The 17,113-nt window shown below is 60.7% G+C and overlaps 1 protein-coding gene and 1 long non-coding RNA gene across 3 annotated transcripts in view; one reads left to right on the forward strand and one right to left on the reverse strand.

Annotated features, from left to right (window-relative positions):
* SLC26A9 (solute carrier family 26 member 9) overlaps positions 1-11,049 on the reverse strand; it is a 28,890-nt gene extending 17,841 nt beyond the window's left edge. The window contains exons 1-3 of the mRNA XM_008268506.5: positions 8,875-11,049; positions 2,695-2,837; positions 29-168 (exon numbers count right to left, since the gene is read on the reverse strand). Coding sequence (XP_008266728.1) covers positions 29-168; positions 2,695-2,819 — 265 coding nt within the window. The 5' untranslated portion in view covers positions 2,820-2,837; positions 8,875-11,049. The remainder of the gene's footprint in view (positions 1-28; positions 169-2,694; positions 2,838-8,874) is intronic.
* On the forward strand, positions 5,504-11,475 carry LOC138844860 (uncharacterized). Of its 2 annotated transcripts, none has more exons than XR_016219573.1 (2): positions 5,504-5,945; positions 11,048-11,475. It is a non-coding gene; the product is annotated as an uncharacterized LOC138844860 (long non-coding RNA). The 2 variants fall into 2 exon arrangements; XR_011381255.2 differs by having other exon boundaries at positions 11,066-11,475.
* The last annotated feature ends 5,638 nt before the right edge of the window (positions 11,476-17,113 follow it).

Here is a 17,113-nt window from a genome sequence, read left to right on the forward strand (position 1 = left end):
AGCAGCGGGCCGGCTGGGGGGCCCTCACCTTGTGGGACCTGGATGCAGCCTCCGCTGAGTCCACCAAGCACGTCAGGGACAAGGTAGTCTTTGATCTTGTACTTGGGAATCCAGGAGAGCACGGGCAGCAGCCCAAAGAGCAGGGATTTGAACTTGGCTGGGGAACATCTGGAGGGGGAGAGGGGGCTTTCAGATGGCCCTGCACGGCTGGGGTACTCTGACTTGCAGAGGGATCGTAGCATCCCGTTCATTCCCTCACCCATTCGTGCAGAAGGCTCTCAGATGTCAGGCAGGTACTAAGCACCAGCACTGTGACGTACACCAGAGAGACCAAGGGGAAGAGGCAGGAGCTTTCTGCTCCAAGCCCCTCCCGTGCCCGGGGCCCCAGCTGCAGAGCTTCTGGCTGTGGCTGCTCACCGGGGAAGTCTACATCTACACACCCTGGCTGAGACGGGTGGGTGCTACAGGGGCTCAGGTGGATTTCTCCAGGAAGGCTGGGCAAAGGCACGCCGGGGCAGCCTGGGCTGGGCCCCTGAAGCATCATGGGCACCCCGTGCTTGCCTTGCGCACATCTCTCTCCATAGACAGCAAACCCTACCGAGGTGAGAAGTCTGTCTCTCTCGACCATCCCGCACACCGTGGGTGTTACACAAGGGTGCTCCGTAGATGTTGAATGAAGGAACGGCTGACTAATGAATCCTGAGTCCCAGGGTGGGCTGCCTGCTGCCATGTTTCTCTGAACTTCCCCCTCCCAGAGAAGGCTGTGTTGTCCCTGCGGGCTGTGCTTCTGCTGAGTCGCCAGCCCTTACGCGTGGCGACTCCAGACCTGGGGTTCTTTCCCTGCTAAATCCCCGGCGGAGGAGGGAGGAATGGGAAAGCTGTTCACGGGTCAGCGTGCGGTGGGGAGGGTTGATCCCTTCCCTGTTTGTTAAACACCGTGAGGTCCTTTCACTGAAACTCGGGAGCGGTAGGAACAAGGGCCTACAAACTCAAGGGTGACAGCTGGTGGATTGATGACTGGCGCAGGGTGGGGAGGAGGGGGCGGGGGGCGGCACTGGCTTTTCTTCTCCCAGATGAGGGAACTCAAACACCCAGGTTCCATCTGGTGACTCACTGGCCTGCTCTGATTAGGCCTCTTTTCCTGCCCGGCACCAACTCCTGCTCTTTGCTCTTGCTCAACAATAGTTTCCCTGACCCTGGGTCCCCTGGATGTCACCCAAGACTGAAACCAACACAGACAATGCTTTGTGTCCTGGGAAGTCTGGGTAGATTTTTCCACCCCAGTGAAGGCCCCGTGGAGCATCATCGCCATCAACATGTCCCCCCCCCCCACTCCCCACGTCTCCTTGTGGCCCACGGGTGCCTCCCCTGTCCCTGGGACGGTGGAAGGGGACTGGGACTGGGGACCAATGGCTGACGGCACCTGTAAAGCCTGGCTCCGCCAGCTGTGTTTGTGGCAGCCAAGCTGGACTCATGAACACAGAGCTGGCGGAGGAAAGGAAGCCACTCCTGCAAGGGCCAGTGGCTCCCAGTCTCACTTGCAGAGCTGCCGTGTGCTGGGCAAAGCCGTCTGAAGCTTAAAGAGGAGCTGCACACAGGTGCCAGGCACCTGTACGAACCCCAGAGGCAAGAGGGCAGTGGAGACAGGGATTAGCTTTCTAGACATTCATTCATTCTTCCAACAGATACCAATCGGGGCCCCTTCTGTGTGCCAAGCCCTGCTCAAGACTCTCGTGCCAGCACCACGGGCGTTGTCGCCCGCGCGCCTTTGTAGTTTTCCTCGTCCTAATCCCCTGGGACAACAGCAGATCCTCTCTCTGCAGCATGGAAACAACGCAACTTACACTGTCTGGGCGCAAAGACCCCACCCGCCTGAGCAGTGCACCTGTGGGCACAGAGCCCCGACCCTGGGCACTCAAGGGCTTGACCGTGACTGGGCTGAGGTGGGGCCTCCTAGGAGAAGCAGGGCTGGGCTGGGACTTTTAGTAAAACTCAAGTGGGTGATTCCCCCGGCCCGAACCAGTTCCTCCTGCATCTCCACTTCAGCCGTTGCCTGCGACCTCAATCCAGGTAACTGAATCAGCTGATTCCCCCAGGGACTGAGGGAGAGCGAGCCAGCCCATAGCCTGAGCAAGGACTACAGGAGTGTGGGAAGGTTGGTGGCGGGGGGGCGGGCCTGTAGCCTCGGGCTCCTGGGGTTTGGGCAGAGGCTGCCTTGGGTGCCCCCTCCTTAGAGACAGCGTCCTGCTCCCCATCATCCCGGAAAGAGCATGGGGGCCGGGAGGCCATGAGTTTAGGGCCTCTTTTGGGCATTACCTGGAAACGTCCAGAAAGGAGTGGACAAAGATTTGATAAGGAGGGAGCAGGACGTGGAGTGGGGCTCTGGTGGTCCGCACCCCTCCACTGACAGCCTCCTTAAAAATCCGAGAGAGACTTGGGTGGATGAGAATGTGGGGAGACCCATGCAGGGGGTCCTGGACACCCCGGAACCCTTCTGAAGCTCTGGGTGGTTCTTGCTCCTACTCCCCAACCTCCTGGGGAGGGGGGGACTGAGATCCAGGGTTCAGAAACTCCCCTCCCCAGGGCTGCCCCAAGCCCCCTCTTCAGGCTCCTGGTGCAGGAGCTGAGCCCGGCTTGGGAAGGGTTTTGGAGGGGAGCAGAGGGAAGGACAGCCTGGGCTCCGGGCCGCGTTACCTGAAGGCGTTGCGAAGCTTCTCTCCCACTGGGTACGTCCGGTCCTTCTTCTCAAACTCATCGTCGAGGAGGGTGAGAGAATACGCGGCTCTGTCCACCGCGTAGCGGGGCCTGGGCTGGCTCATGTCTGCGGCATTTACAGGCTTCGGGAGACGCCGGCAAGGGCAGAGTGAGGAGTGCCCTCCCGGTGCCAGCCGGGGCCTCCTCCCGCCGGGCCCTGCCGCAACACTTTTAGTTTGGTGGCCCCCGCCCCCAGCAGCGAGGTCCCTCCCTGCCCTCTGTCAGGTCTCTCCACGAGGCTCACTTCTGCGGTGCCCTTCCTCCCCGGACACCGATGATGCATGCCCTCGCCCTGGCTGTTTTGCTTGGCACCCAGCACGTGGCTGGCACTCCACACCTGTGACGTCACCATCACCCCCGCCGAACACCAGGCAGAGAGGAGGTGGGAGGGAGCTCAAGGGCAGGAGTCACAGCCTGCCCCCCCCCCATGGCCCCAGGCCCCTGGTGCCCCCACAGGCCACAGCTCCTGCCCAGACCTCAGCTCTCCTGGCAGCAAGGCTCATACCATTCAGCCATGAACTTGAAGGGAAGAGGGAGAATAGCCTGCCCGCAGGCAGGGGGATGGCCCAGGTGACCTCAAGAGGACCCTTCTCGGAGAAGCCGCCTAGGACTTCTCCGACAGGTTTCCCCAGGAGGGACAATGGTGTGTTTGGGGAAGTCGGGATGGCCGCTGTCGCTGTCTCTCCCACGGCTTCCTGTGCCTAAGCTTTCCCCACCCTGGGACTGGCATCTCTCTCTCCTCCTCACTTTTTGCGCAACCTGGCTGATATTCCAGGAGCTGAGCTGGGCACAGCCAAGTGCCAGCCCCCCCCCTCAAGGCCCAGAGGAGCTCCCTGTGGGAATCTTTCCCCCTCCTTCCTCCCACTGCTGACCCCTCCTCCTGCCCCCTGCCCCTTGGAGCTGGGAGAAAGGAGGCAGAGGACAGAGATGGGGCTGATTTACAGGCTGAGGGAGCGTGGGGTGGCTGTGGCCAGTCTGGCCGAAGATTTGACAATCAGTGGAAGACGAGTGACCACTCAGGGCACAGCGGCTGCCCCTGGTGCCCTGGGGCAGACCTGGGCGAGGGAGGAGGCAGTCAGAGGGGAGCAGGCTGGGTGATGCCCTTGGGGGAAGCGAACACTGCAGAGGAAAAGCACTCACTAGGGGTGCGGAAGCCTGGGCCCTGGTCCTGCTTTTGGTGACATGGAGCTGGTGGCATTAGCTCTCTGAACCTGGGATTCCTCATCAAGAAATGGGGTCACGTACTATGTTAATGGCTACAAAAAGTCATGCAAAAGGCAAAGAATGGTGCCAACATGAGTTCCTATCACCCATCAGCTGTGCTTAAGTGGATGCCAGCTCTGCCAGTCCATCCCATTCAGTGGGTTTCCCCAACCAAACTGCCCACCGGGAATGATGGGGCAGGGTTGGATGCCTGGCAAACCCCATTGATGTTAGGCGGAAGGGAAGGTTGGGGAGCGAAACTACCTACTGTGGCTATGCCCAGACCCTGTTTGTTGTTTGTTGAGTGAATCAGTGATGGTGTTTTGGAGGAGACATGGCAGAAATGAGTAAGGGCGCTGGCATGTGGGAGATTTCAGTGGGAGAAGCACAGAGAGCAGCCGGAGCCAGGATGACCTAGGTTTAAAGAGGTTTCTTCATTTGTGAATGGGGATCATAACAGTCCCAGGGCGGTTGCTTGGAGGATTAAGTGAGATCCCGTACGTGGTGCGGCCTTTCCTGGATGCTGGGTAGATGGTAGTGGCCATGATTACTATGCTTAAAGTGGGAGGGTGTGCTCTTCCTCACCAGGAGACTCCTGGGAGACCGCAGCCCTGCTTCCTCCTCCCCTCCCCTACCAGGGTCTGCAGGCGTCTGGCCCTCCAGGTGCCTTGTGTTTGGGAGCTGAGAGCATGCTGTCCCCAGGAACCCGCGGTACTGGCCCTCTTGGTCTAGGGGTTTGACTCCAGACCATCACACAGCCCAGAGTGTCAAGGGCGGTGGATCGTAGATGGAGAGCCCTTCGGAAGGGGAGGTGGCGGGAGGTTTGTTCCTGTGGCAAACGGGAGGCTGTGACCCTGAAACAGGTTTCCCAGGCTGCTGCCGGGGCTGAAGGTTCTGGGTGCGTGTTCGTCCCTGCTGAAACCTTCTCTCCGAGTTCCCCCACTCCCGAAAGCCCCATTTCTTGGGCCTGCCCTCTCCCTCCCTGCTCAGCTCCGTGTCTCGCCACCTCCTCTCCTGCTCCGTTCCTCCCCCTTTCCTTCCCCTCCTTCTTGTCCATTGCCATGGTCTCCAGGCCCCCTCCCAGTCTCAGCTCACTCACCCGGACTACTACACCTGCTTGCAGCCCATACGTCCTGCCCTAAAACCTCCAGCGGCCCTCATTTCCAGGGGACCAAGCCCAGCTCTTACTTGGCCACTTTCGGCTCTCCGTCCCCTGCCTTGTTTCCGTGGGTTCAGCTGGCTGGGACCCTCCGCACCCCCAGCAGGCTTGGGTACCTGCTCACACTCTTCCTCTAACCCCAGATGCACTGACTCATGTCTGCCTTTCTGGACCTGCCCGTCCTTGAGACCTGCTGGAGTTCCTCCTCCTCCCATCTCCTCCTTCTCTCGGTGAGACACTTCCTGCCCACCCTGGCCCCGAGGGATCTCTGCTTCTCCCAGACGGACTTCCAGCGCCTCTGCAGCTGCTGGCTCTGGCCATGCCTGTCTTACCCTTGGTGGGAGTGGAGAGGGGAAAGGGGTGGGTGCCGGGGGCATCCTTCAGAGAGCTGGCCCTCTCCTCTGGGCAGGCTCCCCCACACCTGACGCAAGCCAACGGGACCAACCTCCCTTGCTTTGCTGGGATCCCACACCCGTCCCTTTCCCCTAGTCTCTGCCCATTCCAACTCAGAAACAGGCGCCGGGAGCTTGCACAATCCTGAGATTGCGTCACACAGAAAGGCGAAGGCAGAGGCCGGTAGGGGTCTGGAGGCCTTGTCTGGGAGGGAACTGGGGACAACGCTGGCCCAGTCCTTTCATTTTGTGGTAAAGACACTGATTCTTGGACAGAGGTGGGGTAGGGACGGGGGGCTCTGAGCCAGGCCTTGAGTCCAGCTCAAGTGCACCTGTTGGAAGGGGCTCCAGACCTCTAGGTGATGACGCGGATTCCTGCTCTGGGGGCTGTGCCCCTTTTGGATCACCTCTCGCCTCCCCTCCTGGTCCTGTGCCGGGTAAGGAAGTGCCCTTGCCATACTCCCTGATTCCAGGAATCGAGCTGAGGTGGGATGGGGCTCAGAGGGGAGCTTACTTCATCCCCTGCCACCCTGTAAGCCTGGGGGTGGGAGAGGCAGGCAAGGTGAGCCAGCGCACTGAGGGGCGGAGGGGCTCAGCGGGAGCCGCAGTGGGGCGGGCGGGCGGGGGGGGGGGGGGCTCGTGATGTTGGTTAGGGGTGGGAAGGTGAAAAGGGAGCCAGGAAAAGGGCTGTGACAATTTGATCCCTAGTTAAACAAGCACACAGCCCTGCCGAGTGATGTCAGCGGGCAGGAAAAGTCGAGTGCTCCGTTGCCATAGGCGTATATCCTCTGCCCTGCCCCTCACACAGCCTCGGCTCCCCCACTGCCTCCCATCCCCAGCCCGATTCCTGGAATAAATAGCAGGTGCCATGTGACAATATTGAGGAACAAAAGGGTGACCCTGTCCCTCCCCATTGTGGAGGACAGGCAGTTCAGGTCCCAGAGAGCTGGGGAGACCTGGGAGCACCATGGGGCTTGCGGGGACTTGAGGGGAAGAAGGGGAGAGCAGAGGGCGGGAGCTGCAGGTGTGTGGACGATTCCTACGCGGGGTTCTCCAGCTTGCTCTGCTCAGCCAAGGCGAACCCTTCAGCACCTGCTGCTGAGCGCAGGAGGTCCGCAGCCCCCCATGGGCAGTGATGGGCTTGGGTATGGTGCATGCGTGGAGAGGCCTGACCCTGGTGAGTGCAGTAGTGAATTCCGGCTGTGGCTGCTGCTGCTGTCACCCCAGAGCGCTCTCTTCCCGGCTCTGCCACCTCTGGCAGCTCACTCTGCTTTGCTCAGCCTTCCTTCCTTGCCCTGTCTGCCCCTACACCCCCAGCCCAGGGCCCTTATTCTCCCAACTTTCCCAGGGCTGGAGAGAGGAAGTGCAGAAAATCCTTTTAGAAGGGGACAGGCCACCAGGGTGGCGCTGGGTCAGGTGGAGGTGATTGTGTCATTGTGGCCAGGCTGCCTTGCTCCGGAGTCCTGCCTGGGTGTGCATGTGTGTGTGTGTGTATTGGGGGGGGGGTTCTTGGATGCACCTGTGCCAGGCACGGGAGCAGCCCCAGCCTGGCCTGCCCTCCCTGGTGTCCTTGTCACCGGAGCCTGCCTGCCTCGGAGCGGGGGGAGGAGAAGGTCACTTTGCAGTCTCCCCTTCGTGCACTGCCCCCCCCCCCCAGCTCAGCCAGGTTGCGAGCCCTTTCCGGGGGGGTGGAGGGGTGCAGAGGTGGGTGGTGTGTGGGCTGGGTAATGGGTAGGAGCGCAGGGTCTCAGCTGCAGACCCTGCCCCCTGCAGGAGGAAGGGGGCTTTAGAGGCCAATGCACCCTTGAGGTGTTTGTAAACCTCTTTCTCCCTGCTGTCCTCAGGTCACCGAGTTTCCTGGGCAAATCCCCTGCCCTCCCCCACTTCACTTCCTCCTCAGGGAAGGGAGGGGAGGATGAGGTGTCCCTAAATTGCCCGCCCACCGTCTTGGCTGAGCTGGGGACTGTGTCCCACACAAGGGAGAGAGTCATTGCGGGCACCCCCAAATCCCCACCCTGGACTCCAGGCAGATTCGCCCATCCCCCTCTGTTTTCCAAGCTGAGGATGGTGGATGGGTGTTGAGGGGGGAGGGGAGGCGAGTTCCAACAGAAGAGATTGAGGGTAGACTTTGGAAAGAACTTTCTCAGTGGAACCTCGGCAAGGTCATGGGATCCCTGGAACGGTCACTTGAGTTACTCTTTAAGGAGACTGGGGCTCGGCTCACTTGGAAGCAGGGGCTGGGACCTGGCCAAAGTCCAGGGAGGCACCCAGTGAGGGTCAGCGCCCCTTGTGGAGGGGGCCCTGCAGCTTCCGTCTCCCCCTTCCCTTGGGGACCTGCTCAGATGTTGGCTGTTGAGTCCAGACTAGCTCATGCTCGCTAACAATCCATCCTGGGAAGACTCTGGACATGAAGCCAAGGAGGAGTCTGTCTCCGTCCCGGATTTCCCACCAATGGGCCTGTGAGCCGTAGGCCAGGCTCTGGGGCATGCCCGGAGGTGGTACTGGTAAGGCCAGGGTGAGGGGCGGCTGCCGGCGTGGGTTCTGCGAGGGGCTGTCTGTGGAGGGAGGCTGTGCCTCGGGCCGCCCCGCCTGGAGGACAGGTGTCTCCTCCTGCCTCTGGGCTGTTGACCCGGCGCCGGGTGAGAGGGGAGTGGGTGCTGGGATGGTAGCAGTTTGCTTGGCCTGGCCTGGCGACCCTCACTGGGCTGATCCTGGGGACGGAGGCGCTTCTTTGGATCTCTTGGAGCTGCAGGACGAGGTGGGTTCCGAGGCCAGGAGGCCGTGGAGCTGGGTCCTTGGGTGCTGTCCTTGCCCAACCCTTTCCCTGTTGAAGCCCTTGCCTGGGAGTCCGGTCCCTGCCAGCCCCTCCCTCTCCCTGGCTTCCTGTCCTTCCACCTCTTCCGACTTCTCAGGGTGCCCAGGGCCCCCGGGTCACCTGGTGGACAGGTGACCGTGTGGAAGTGGACATCGGGGAGGGGGCGGAGGAGGAGAGCCAGCCGGCCAGAGAGGCTGAGGAGCCAGTGCTTGCAAGACTTGTAAGAAAGGGAACAGGTGCAGGCAGCAGCTTCAGAGACAGGCGCCCGAGGAAGGCCCTGCATGGGGGGCGGCTGTCCCGCCTCCCTCTGGGTGGGGGTCTGGCTGCCTTGAAGCTGAGGACCCAGTGGGCTCCTCACAGGGCTGGGTGCTGCTCATAGCCCCAGGGGCCAGGGTGTCTGGCTTGCTTGGGGTGAAGCTGGCAAATTGCCCACCCCGAGAGCCGTCAGTTCTTGTCACCCCTCTGCTCAGTACCTCTGGGCCCGCTGCTGCCAGGGATGACCCCCAGCCCCGTGGACTGGGCTGGGCTGGGCTGGGCTGGGTGGGACTTACCGGTGGGTGAGCAGAGCCGGCAGGGCAGGGTTGCAGGTGCGTCTGGGCAGCGGGCAGCCGAAAGGTGTTCCCAAGGTGTGCAAAAGGGCTCTGCTTAAATAATCCCGGGAGGCGTGTATAAATAACTTCACCTCAGGGCCGCGGGGGGAGCCCCGGCTTCTGATTGGCTCGGAGGGGAAGTGGTTTTGAACACTACACCATAGCTAAGCCCAAGGAGATAGGAAAAGGAGATAAGAGGGAAAAGGTCCCAAATGAACAGCCCTGTTTTTGTTTTACCTGGGGGAGCAGGGCTGTTTGATGGGAGCTTGGCACTTCCTAAATCCACGCTGGAGACAATAGGTCACATTCAGCGGGGCCCCTGCCCCAACGGCTCCCCCAAGGCGGCCAGCCGAGCCGGGGGATGAGGCAGACTCCTCTCCAAGCCGCTGTCCTGCTGCCTATGGGGCCGGGGGTCAAGCCAAGTTGCCTCCTGGACAATGGGAGCCATTGAGGGCACTGGAGGGGTGGGGCTGCTTGCTTTGAAGTTTGGAGATCTGGGGGCAGGGGGACAGAGGCCCTCTGCACATCCCTGGGACAGGGGACAGGCTGTGCTTGGGAAGCCCCGAGAGCCCTTGGGAGGTTTGGAGCTGTGGAGATCTGTGCCCAGCTCAGTCCCCGACCTCGAGTCACTCGTGAGCGCTGGGACTTGGTGCATCCATTTATGCTGTGGAGAGAGTGTCCCCGGCTCTCCCAAGCTCCTGGGCAGCGCGTGTGAAGGGACACGGGGGCTTGGAATGTGGGAAAGGAGCTCAAGAAACCAAGCTCACAACCAATGCCTGAAAAGCAACCTGCAGGTTAGCCATCGCCAGGCCTCTGCCCCTTCCACCTCTGACCCAGGGCTCCCACGCCATGCCCACTGAGCAGAGGTAGACCCTCAGGAAGACCACTTGGACAGAGGGTGGAGGGTGAGGTATGGGTGAGGGGAAGGGGTGGTCTCAACACTCCAGGAAGAGACCCCACATGACGCCAGGTTGTCCCTTCTTGGAGACATCTGGGGTCGCACTGGCCTGGTCCTGAAGCGTCCTCCATCTCTCCAGGTGGGCTGGATCAGCATGGGGGGCTCCAGCATGGCCCTCCTGGAAGCTGGGGTGAATGTCCCCCCTGGTAGGGCATAACAGGGACTCCATGAAGGCATTGAAAGAAGGCATTGCCTGCAAGGGCAACCCATGGCCTAGTATGCGGTGGATACACTGCCTATGGGGACCAGGGAACGGCGAGCTCACTCGGAGTTGTCAGGGTGTAGCCACGCACTGCCCCCCAGCCATGGGGAGGGTATGTGTGTGGACCTGTCCTTGGGGGCTCTGCCCCAGGCCCCTGCATGACCTCAGCAGCTGTGCCGGGTGTGTGTTGGTGGCTTTGCTGGCTTCACATCACGGCGACTGGAACCCTGCTGCGACTGCCGGAACTTCTGCAAGTCTTTGTGTGCTTGGGTGAGAGGTGAGAGGTGAGAGGTGAGAGGACATTGCCTGTCTTGTTTCATTCTGGAACCCTGCTCCCTAGCCCAGGACATGACCCTTGGTAGGAGCTCAGTCTAGCTTGGTGGAGTGGGGAACCAATTGTATGCTGGGCTTTGAAGCAGAGCAGACCGGGGAGCAAGGCACAGTCACACCGCTCCAGCGCTGTCCACTGTCCTGGGTGGCCTGCCCGGTTCTAAACTTTGGCCAGGGAATTCCTGGAAAGCAGATGAGTCATCAGGCTCTTGCGATAGCGAGGTGACAGTGGCCACCAACTTCAAACAACGCAGCCCCCATGCTGAGACGCCGTGCCTGCCAGGGAATCTCCTGGTCACACATCCTCCAGGGCACAGGAGGCACTGCCCCTCTAAGCGGCCCACCCGGGCTGTCTGCGGGGACATTCGTTCTCTTTTAAACAACCACGGGCGTCCTGGGCGTCCCATTGGTCTGGTGGGAGTTTTTAAAATGTGAGGTAGCCTCCACTGACTCTGGCCTGCTTTCCGCCTACCACTTGGTCTTCACACTGGTTATCTGGATTAATTCCCATGCCAACCACGTGACGTAAGTGTGCTACTCTCCTTCCTTGGGTGAGTAAACCAAAGTTGAGCAGAGCAAAACAACTTGCCCAAGGGCACTAAGACCTGGGCGGAGGAGGCAGGAAGCTAACTTGGATATCGCAGCTTTGCTTTCTCTGTTAGGTCCGTCGTATCACTCAGATCTTTGAATCTACAGACGATGAGACCCGGGCCTGGCATGTGGCATGGCCGGTAAAGCTACCACCTGCAGTGTCAGCATCCCAAATGAGTACAGGTTCGAGTCCTGGCTGCTCTGCTTCTGATCCGGCTCCTTGCTCGTGTGCCTGGGGAAGCAGCAGAGGATGGCCCAAGTACTTGAGCCCCTGCATCCATGTGGGAGACTTGGAAGAAGCTCCTGGCTCCTTGGCTTCATTCTGGGCCAGCCCTGGCATTTGTGGCCATTTGAGGAGAGAACCAGCAGATGGAAGAGCACTCTTTCTCTCTCTTTTTCTCCTTCTCTCTTTAATTCTGCCTTCCAAATAAATAAAATAAATCTTAAAAAAAAAAAAAAACAAGAAGGAGACCCTATAAAAGCCTCCACCTTTTGTCCACTTTCAGCCTCCTGTTCAGGTACAACTCCCAAGGGAACCTGGACGAGGCTGGCGGGGGCCGGTGGCCCTTGTTGGGGCTCATGCTCAACTCGCCCCCTGTTGCAGCGAGCCTCGGGGCTGGTGGGACTTGCATTCTTGGGGCAGGAGGGATCCCTTAGCCCAGAGACTCCTTTGAAGTCACCGAGGGAGATGCACAGGGACTGCAGGATCTGGGGGACTGGTCGTGGGTGGGAGACCCAAGAAGGGGGAAGCCAGGTCAGAGGCCGAGGAGAGGGGAAATCAGGAGGGTGGGTGGCCCTGATGTCTGAAACGGGCATCGTAAGGGTGTCTCGGATGGAATGAAATTGTGGGGCAGAGTTAGAGCTGGGGAAAAGAACTCGGATATCTGGAGAGACAGACAGACAGACGGCAGACAAGCAGAAAGGATCACAGAACCCATTCACCACCCAAGCAGCCAGGCTTGAGTTTTGTTAAATTGTTGTCCACTGGGATCAGTGCTGGGCACAGCACGTTAAGCCACCACCTGCGATGCCGACACCCCGTAGGAGCCCTACTTTGAGTCCCAGCTGCTCCATTTTAGATCCAGCTCCCTGCTAATGTGCCTGGGGAGGCAGCATAAGGTGGCCTAAGTGCTTGGGCCTCTGCACCCGCGTGGGAGACCCGGATGGAGTTCCAGATTCCTGGCTTTGGCCTGGCCCAGCCCTGGTCGTTGTGGCCATCTGGGAAGTGAACCAGTGGGTGCAAGATCTCTCTGTCTCTCCCTGTCTTTCTGTAGCTCTGTCTTTCAAATAAATAAGTAATCTTTAAAAAAATTGTTGTCTGTTGTCCATGAAGAGAGCAAGTGACACTAGCCCATGCCTCTCTCTGGAGCACGGCGGGTTCTCTCCTGGAAGAAGTCCACGGCCTCCCTACTTCCGGGATTGACAGCAACATTCAATCCTTCCCAAAGCCTTTTCACATATGTCTGTCCTGGGCTTGTTGAGATACGGAAGACCGTTTCCTGCCCTGGAAAGACCTCACACTGGTGGGGAAGCCAGAGAGCCTTGTAATACGGAAACACGGGGTGCACGGAGAGGCACTGAGCCCAGCCCTGGGGCAGACGGGCAGGGAGGTCAAAAAAGAGCTCCCGCAGGAGGGGACACAGTGGCTCTGTTGTAGCTGAAGCCTGGGCACCTGACCCATAGACCCCAGGGGGCGGCTCCCAGGAGGAAGGGGGCTGGGACTGTCCCTGGAAGCAGTGTTTCTAGAAGACCTTTCTAGTTTGTCCCCAAGCCCTTGCTGACTTCTGCATCAGTCCAAGGGTCCGAGCCTCAAAACTCACTGATGCCCTCTGACCCAGAGCCTGCCCCAGGCACCCTCCCCAACGTTGCGCGCACGTGCACACACACACTCACCCAGGCAGGCTTGGGGATTTACTGAGTGCGCAAGAAAAGCCACAGTGTTCACATAGTCCTCTCCCGACTCACCTCACCTCTGCGCTGGTTCCGCCAGGGAGCAGCCATTTTCCAGATGAGCAAACTGAGGCCAGACCTGCAAGAAGGAGGCTCATCCTGCCACCCCGTCCATCCTTGGGCCTCGGCCTTATCTGCACCTGCTGGCTTCCTGCATGAATGCCCTGTGTGGGTCCGTGCCAAGGGCGTGGGCAGGATCATGTTTTGGGCAGAGCAGCCCAGTGACTTACACAAACACCTGAAGGCTTGAAGCCAGGCAGCGTCTGACTGAGCCCTGGGGCAGCCCTTTCAGGAGCGCGTGGGAACAGACGGGGCTGCAGAGACATCTAAGGAGGGGCTGATCTCACCTCGCCCCTCTCCAGGGAAAAGCCCAGGGTCTCAGCGCTCCTGCTGGGAGCACTGAGCGGGTGATGCTGACTGGCCCGGCCTTGTGCGGGGCACCAGGGATCCAAAACCCAGAGGGGATCAGTTCTAGGGAGGTCGAGGCCCTGAGAGGAACAGGCAGAGGGAGGCTTCCCAGAGCACACAGGACACCAGAGCTGGGGACAGCAGGCTGCGAGGAACCTTAGGGTGGGCGCTGAGGTTGCAGGGCCTGGGGAGACCTGTCTGGGAGTGTCCAGTCAGTTAGCCACGACCCCGACGCATCTGAGGCTGTAAGAAAGGAGGCGTGGCGGGACCTCGCCACAGGGACGCCAGTGCCCTCCAGTCCACCGCCCTCACTGTATCAATGACAGACTTGAGGGCCACGGACCTACCCAAGGTCACCAGGAGAAGCAGCCACAGAGCCCAGGAGACAGCCAGGACCCCGGCCTCCACCCTGGCCCTGCAGCATGAGCCAAGCTGTCCCTCTTCTAAAAGGACAAGAATTCCCTTGGGGACCTCCTCAGCACCAAGTCACCGTGCGCTCCCCCAGGGGCGCTTGCGGGCAGTGCTGTGAGGCCTGCTGGGCTGGCTGAGCCCCGGGGCCTTGTTAAAGGGAGTGCTTGGGGTTGGGGAGCGGGGCTGCCTGGTCAGGCCTGGGAGATGGGAGGGGGGACTCCTGGGGGTTGGGGGCTGGTCCTGCAGCTCCCAGAAGAGGGAAAGGGCTCGGTTCCGAAGCAGACACTGGAGGCCTGGGTGCAGGTGTTCACGGAGGTTCCCACTGCCCCGGGGATGCCAAGAGCAGCTGGTGGTGGCCGGGGAGCTGCAGGCTGCTGGCGCTGCTGGCTGTTCCTGGCCACTGTTCTCACTTTGGGCCTTAAGCCATGCACACGTTAGCCCGGGCATAGGGCTGCTGCTAAGGGTGGGGTGCTGGGGGCCGGAAGTCCCGATGCCGGCAGAACTGAGATAGCTGGGGGAGCAGGGATTGGACAATCTCAGGGCCTCAGCCTCTCTCTAGGATCTGGCTTGGCAGCAGGGAGCTGGGCCAGAGGTGGCATTCTGTGACCTCAGGAAAGTCATAGGAAACGGTGCCTTGCTGTGTCCCCTTCCTCATTCCAGATCTCCAGGGAAGAGTCTGAAAGAGGAAGGAACCCGCCACCCACTGCGGGGTGCAATGCCCCGACTCCTCCTCCAGGCGCCCCAGCCATGCTGGCCTCTGTTCTCCAATGCTGAAGGCCACGCTGGCCGAAGGTGAGGCCTTCCAGGTCTCCTGGGCTGGTTTTGTGTCCCCAGCAGCTCCTTGAGGACCGGGATCGGGTGACACACACTTGAGAGGCGTCAGCACCCAGTGCGGAGGCCGAGATCGGGCTCCAATGCTGACGTGGGTTTGCCAGTCAGGCTCCCGGACAAAAGTGAGGTGCTGTTGCAAGGCACAAACACACGGCCCAGGGATGCCACACACTGCACGTCCACTTGTCCATCTCCTTGGTCTCTGGCACACCCCTGCATCTGGCCTTGGAGCCACGCCCCAGCCAGGGGACTCCCTTTCCCTTGTCCAGGGAGCCAGAGGTGCTGAGCTACCGGTGGCAGGTCTTGCCCGTGCGGTCTCGCTGAGATACAGCTGGGAGGCAGAGCGAGTTCTAGAAGGTTCTTTCCCCAAGTTGCTCTTGCAGGGTCACAAACATCACCGCATCACCCGCACCCGAGCCCTGGAGCTCTGGTCCCCTCTGCCCGTACTCCATTTCCTGGAACGAGGGCCCATGGGGCACCTTGCCTCCTGTTCTCTCCTCATCTCCACCTGCTCTCTGATGACCTGTGGTCCTGTGCCTGGCCCTGGGTGCCACAGGCTGGGGTGAACCCCTCACTCTCTGGACCCCTGGAGCTCTCCTGCCTAAGGAAGAACCCAGCCTCCTCAGGGCCAGGCCTACCCTGGCGTGGGCAGCCCTCGCCACCCCAGAGCCTCGCAGGAGAGGAGGGACGGTGAAGGGGAAGGTGTCTCCCCACCAGGGGCTGAGTCTGAGGCAAGTCCAGAAAAGTGTCAGCCCCTCTTAGCAAAGGAAGCGTCCAGTTGCTGGTTTTCCATTTGATTTGATTTTAAATTTGAAAATTGGACTCTCCAAGGTCAGAGTCTTAGCATCCTGACTCTTTCCATTGCCTCTCCCTATCAACCTCTCCCAGGGCCATCCAGCAAGGGCTCAGGCAGAGGGACAATGATGGGCCACTCTCAGCCCACAGCGGGGGCCTGTCCACTCCAGGCAGGGGACTGGGGCCCAGCCAGGGGTTTGGGCTGCGATGTACCCTGAGCTCCTCAGCCCGCTCAGCCCTGACCAGCTAAACTCCACACTCCCCCTGCAAGCGAGGGGGTGTGAGACATGCGGAGCCCACTGAGCAAGGTGCATGGGGGTGCAGAAGTTGGCCAGAGCTGGCGGCTGGGCTCTCAGCTGGGTCACTTCCGGTGCAGTTTCGCAGGGTGGGTGTGACGAAGGCTGGCTCAGTGCTGCTGGGGCCCAAGGCTCAGAGGTGGCCTCACCCCCAGTGCAGCGGCTTCGGAGGAGCCCTTGGGAGGTCGTGGTAGGCCAGAGCTGGTTCCCGGCAGCCTCCAGGGCTGTGCTCGCTGGCTGGGCTGTGCACAGAGCTGCTTTGTTCCCCTGGGGCCTTTTGCACACTTTGCTTGTCTGGCCGTGTTGGGACATTCGTTGGCTGTGATCCCCACTACAGGCATCTTCAGGAGGCTGGCAGGACGCCAAGCTGGCGGGCTGCACCCGGGCTGCTCCACCGAGCAGGGAGCCCGGCACGGCAGGGGCGCAGCAGCCTGCACTGGGATGGTGTGGGACTGTGTGCCAAGGGCAGGAACAAGTTCAAGGTCACCTGAGAAATTCTGACACCCCTGCTCTGGACAGAAAGGGAGACTGAGAGCAAGCTCTGCCCTGAGATTGGCTGGGGCTCCCCCAGGACCAGGCTGTGTGACCCGGGGCAAGGTTCTGACCTTCTCTGAGCTGTTTCCTCATCTGTAAAATGAGGGGGTGATGCCCGAGACTCACTCAGCTCCAGCCCGAGGACCCAGCCCAACCCACTGCCCTTTCTCCCCTGCCCTCCCCCTCTGCAGCGTGGAATGTTCTTCCATCCCATCCCACTTTCCCAAGTCCTGGAGCTCAGGCCACACTGCCAGGAACCCTGCTGCTTGCTCAGGTGGTGATGACCTTGGCCACGTACTGCCTTCCATCCACTGGTTCACTTCCTAAATGCCACCCCAAACCGGGACTGGGCCAGGTTGAAGCCAGGAGCCCATCCAGGTTTCCCACGTGGGTGGCAGAGACCTAAGTGTTTGAGCCATCACCTGCTACCTCCAGGGTGAGCATTAGCAGGAAACGGAGCTGAAACTCTAACCCAGATGCTCCAATTTGGATAGCAGGTGCCTGGGCAGCATTGCTCGCTGCCTCGGGGGTTGAAGCCTTTAACACACGTACGGCCGGAGTCTGGAGTCCCTGGTGGAAACAGCTCCTTCGGCTTCTGCTCGTAGCCTTCTACCCCCACCAGGAGCTGGACAGAACTCTGGGACCCGGCTACGGAGACCAGCCCTCGAGGCCCACTCCCCGGGGTCTCCTTTCCGCCCCCAGGGACCCTGACCACAGGGACTCCTCCTCTCCTGTGAGCGGGGATCTGAAGGCCTCCGACTCAGCAGCTCATCCGACACACCCACACCCTGGAGCCCTGGTTAGGGTGAGTCAGGCCACCTGGCCGCTTTGTGCGCTAACAGCAGAGCCTACACAAAAGCTGGCCGCGGCTAAGGAGAGCACTGCTGGGTGGGG

This window comes from Oryctolagus cuniculus, chromosome 13 (assembly GCF_051225735.1).
Source record: "Oryctolagus cuniculus isolate XC-2025 breed Fujian yellow rabbit chromosome 13, ASM5122573v1, whole genome shotgun sequence".
Lineage (NCBI taxonomy): Eukaryota > Metazoa > Chordata > Mammalia > Lagomorpha > Leporidae > Oryctolagus > Oryctolagus cuniculus.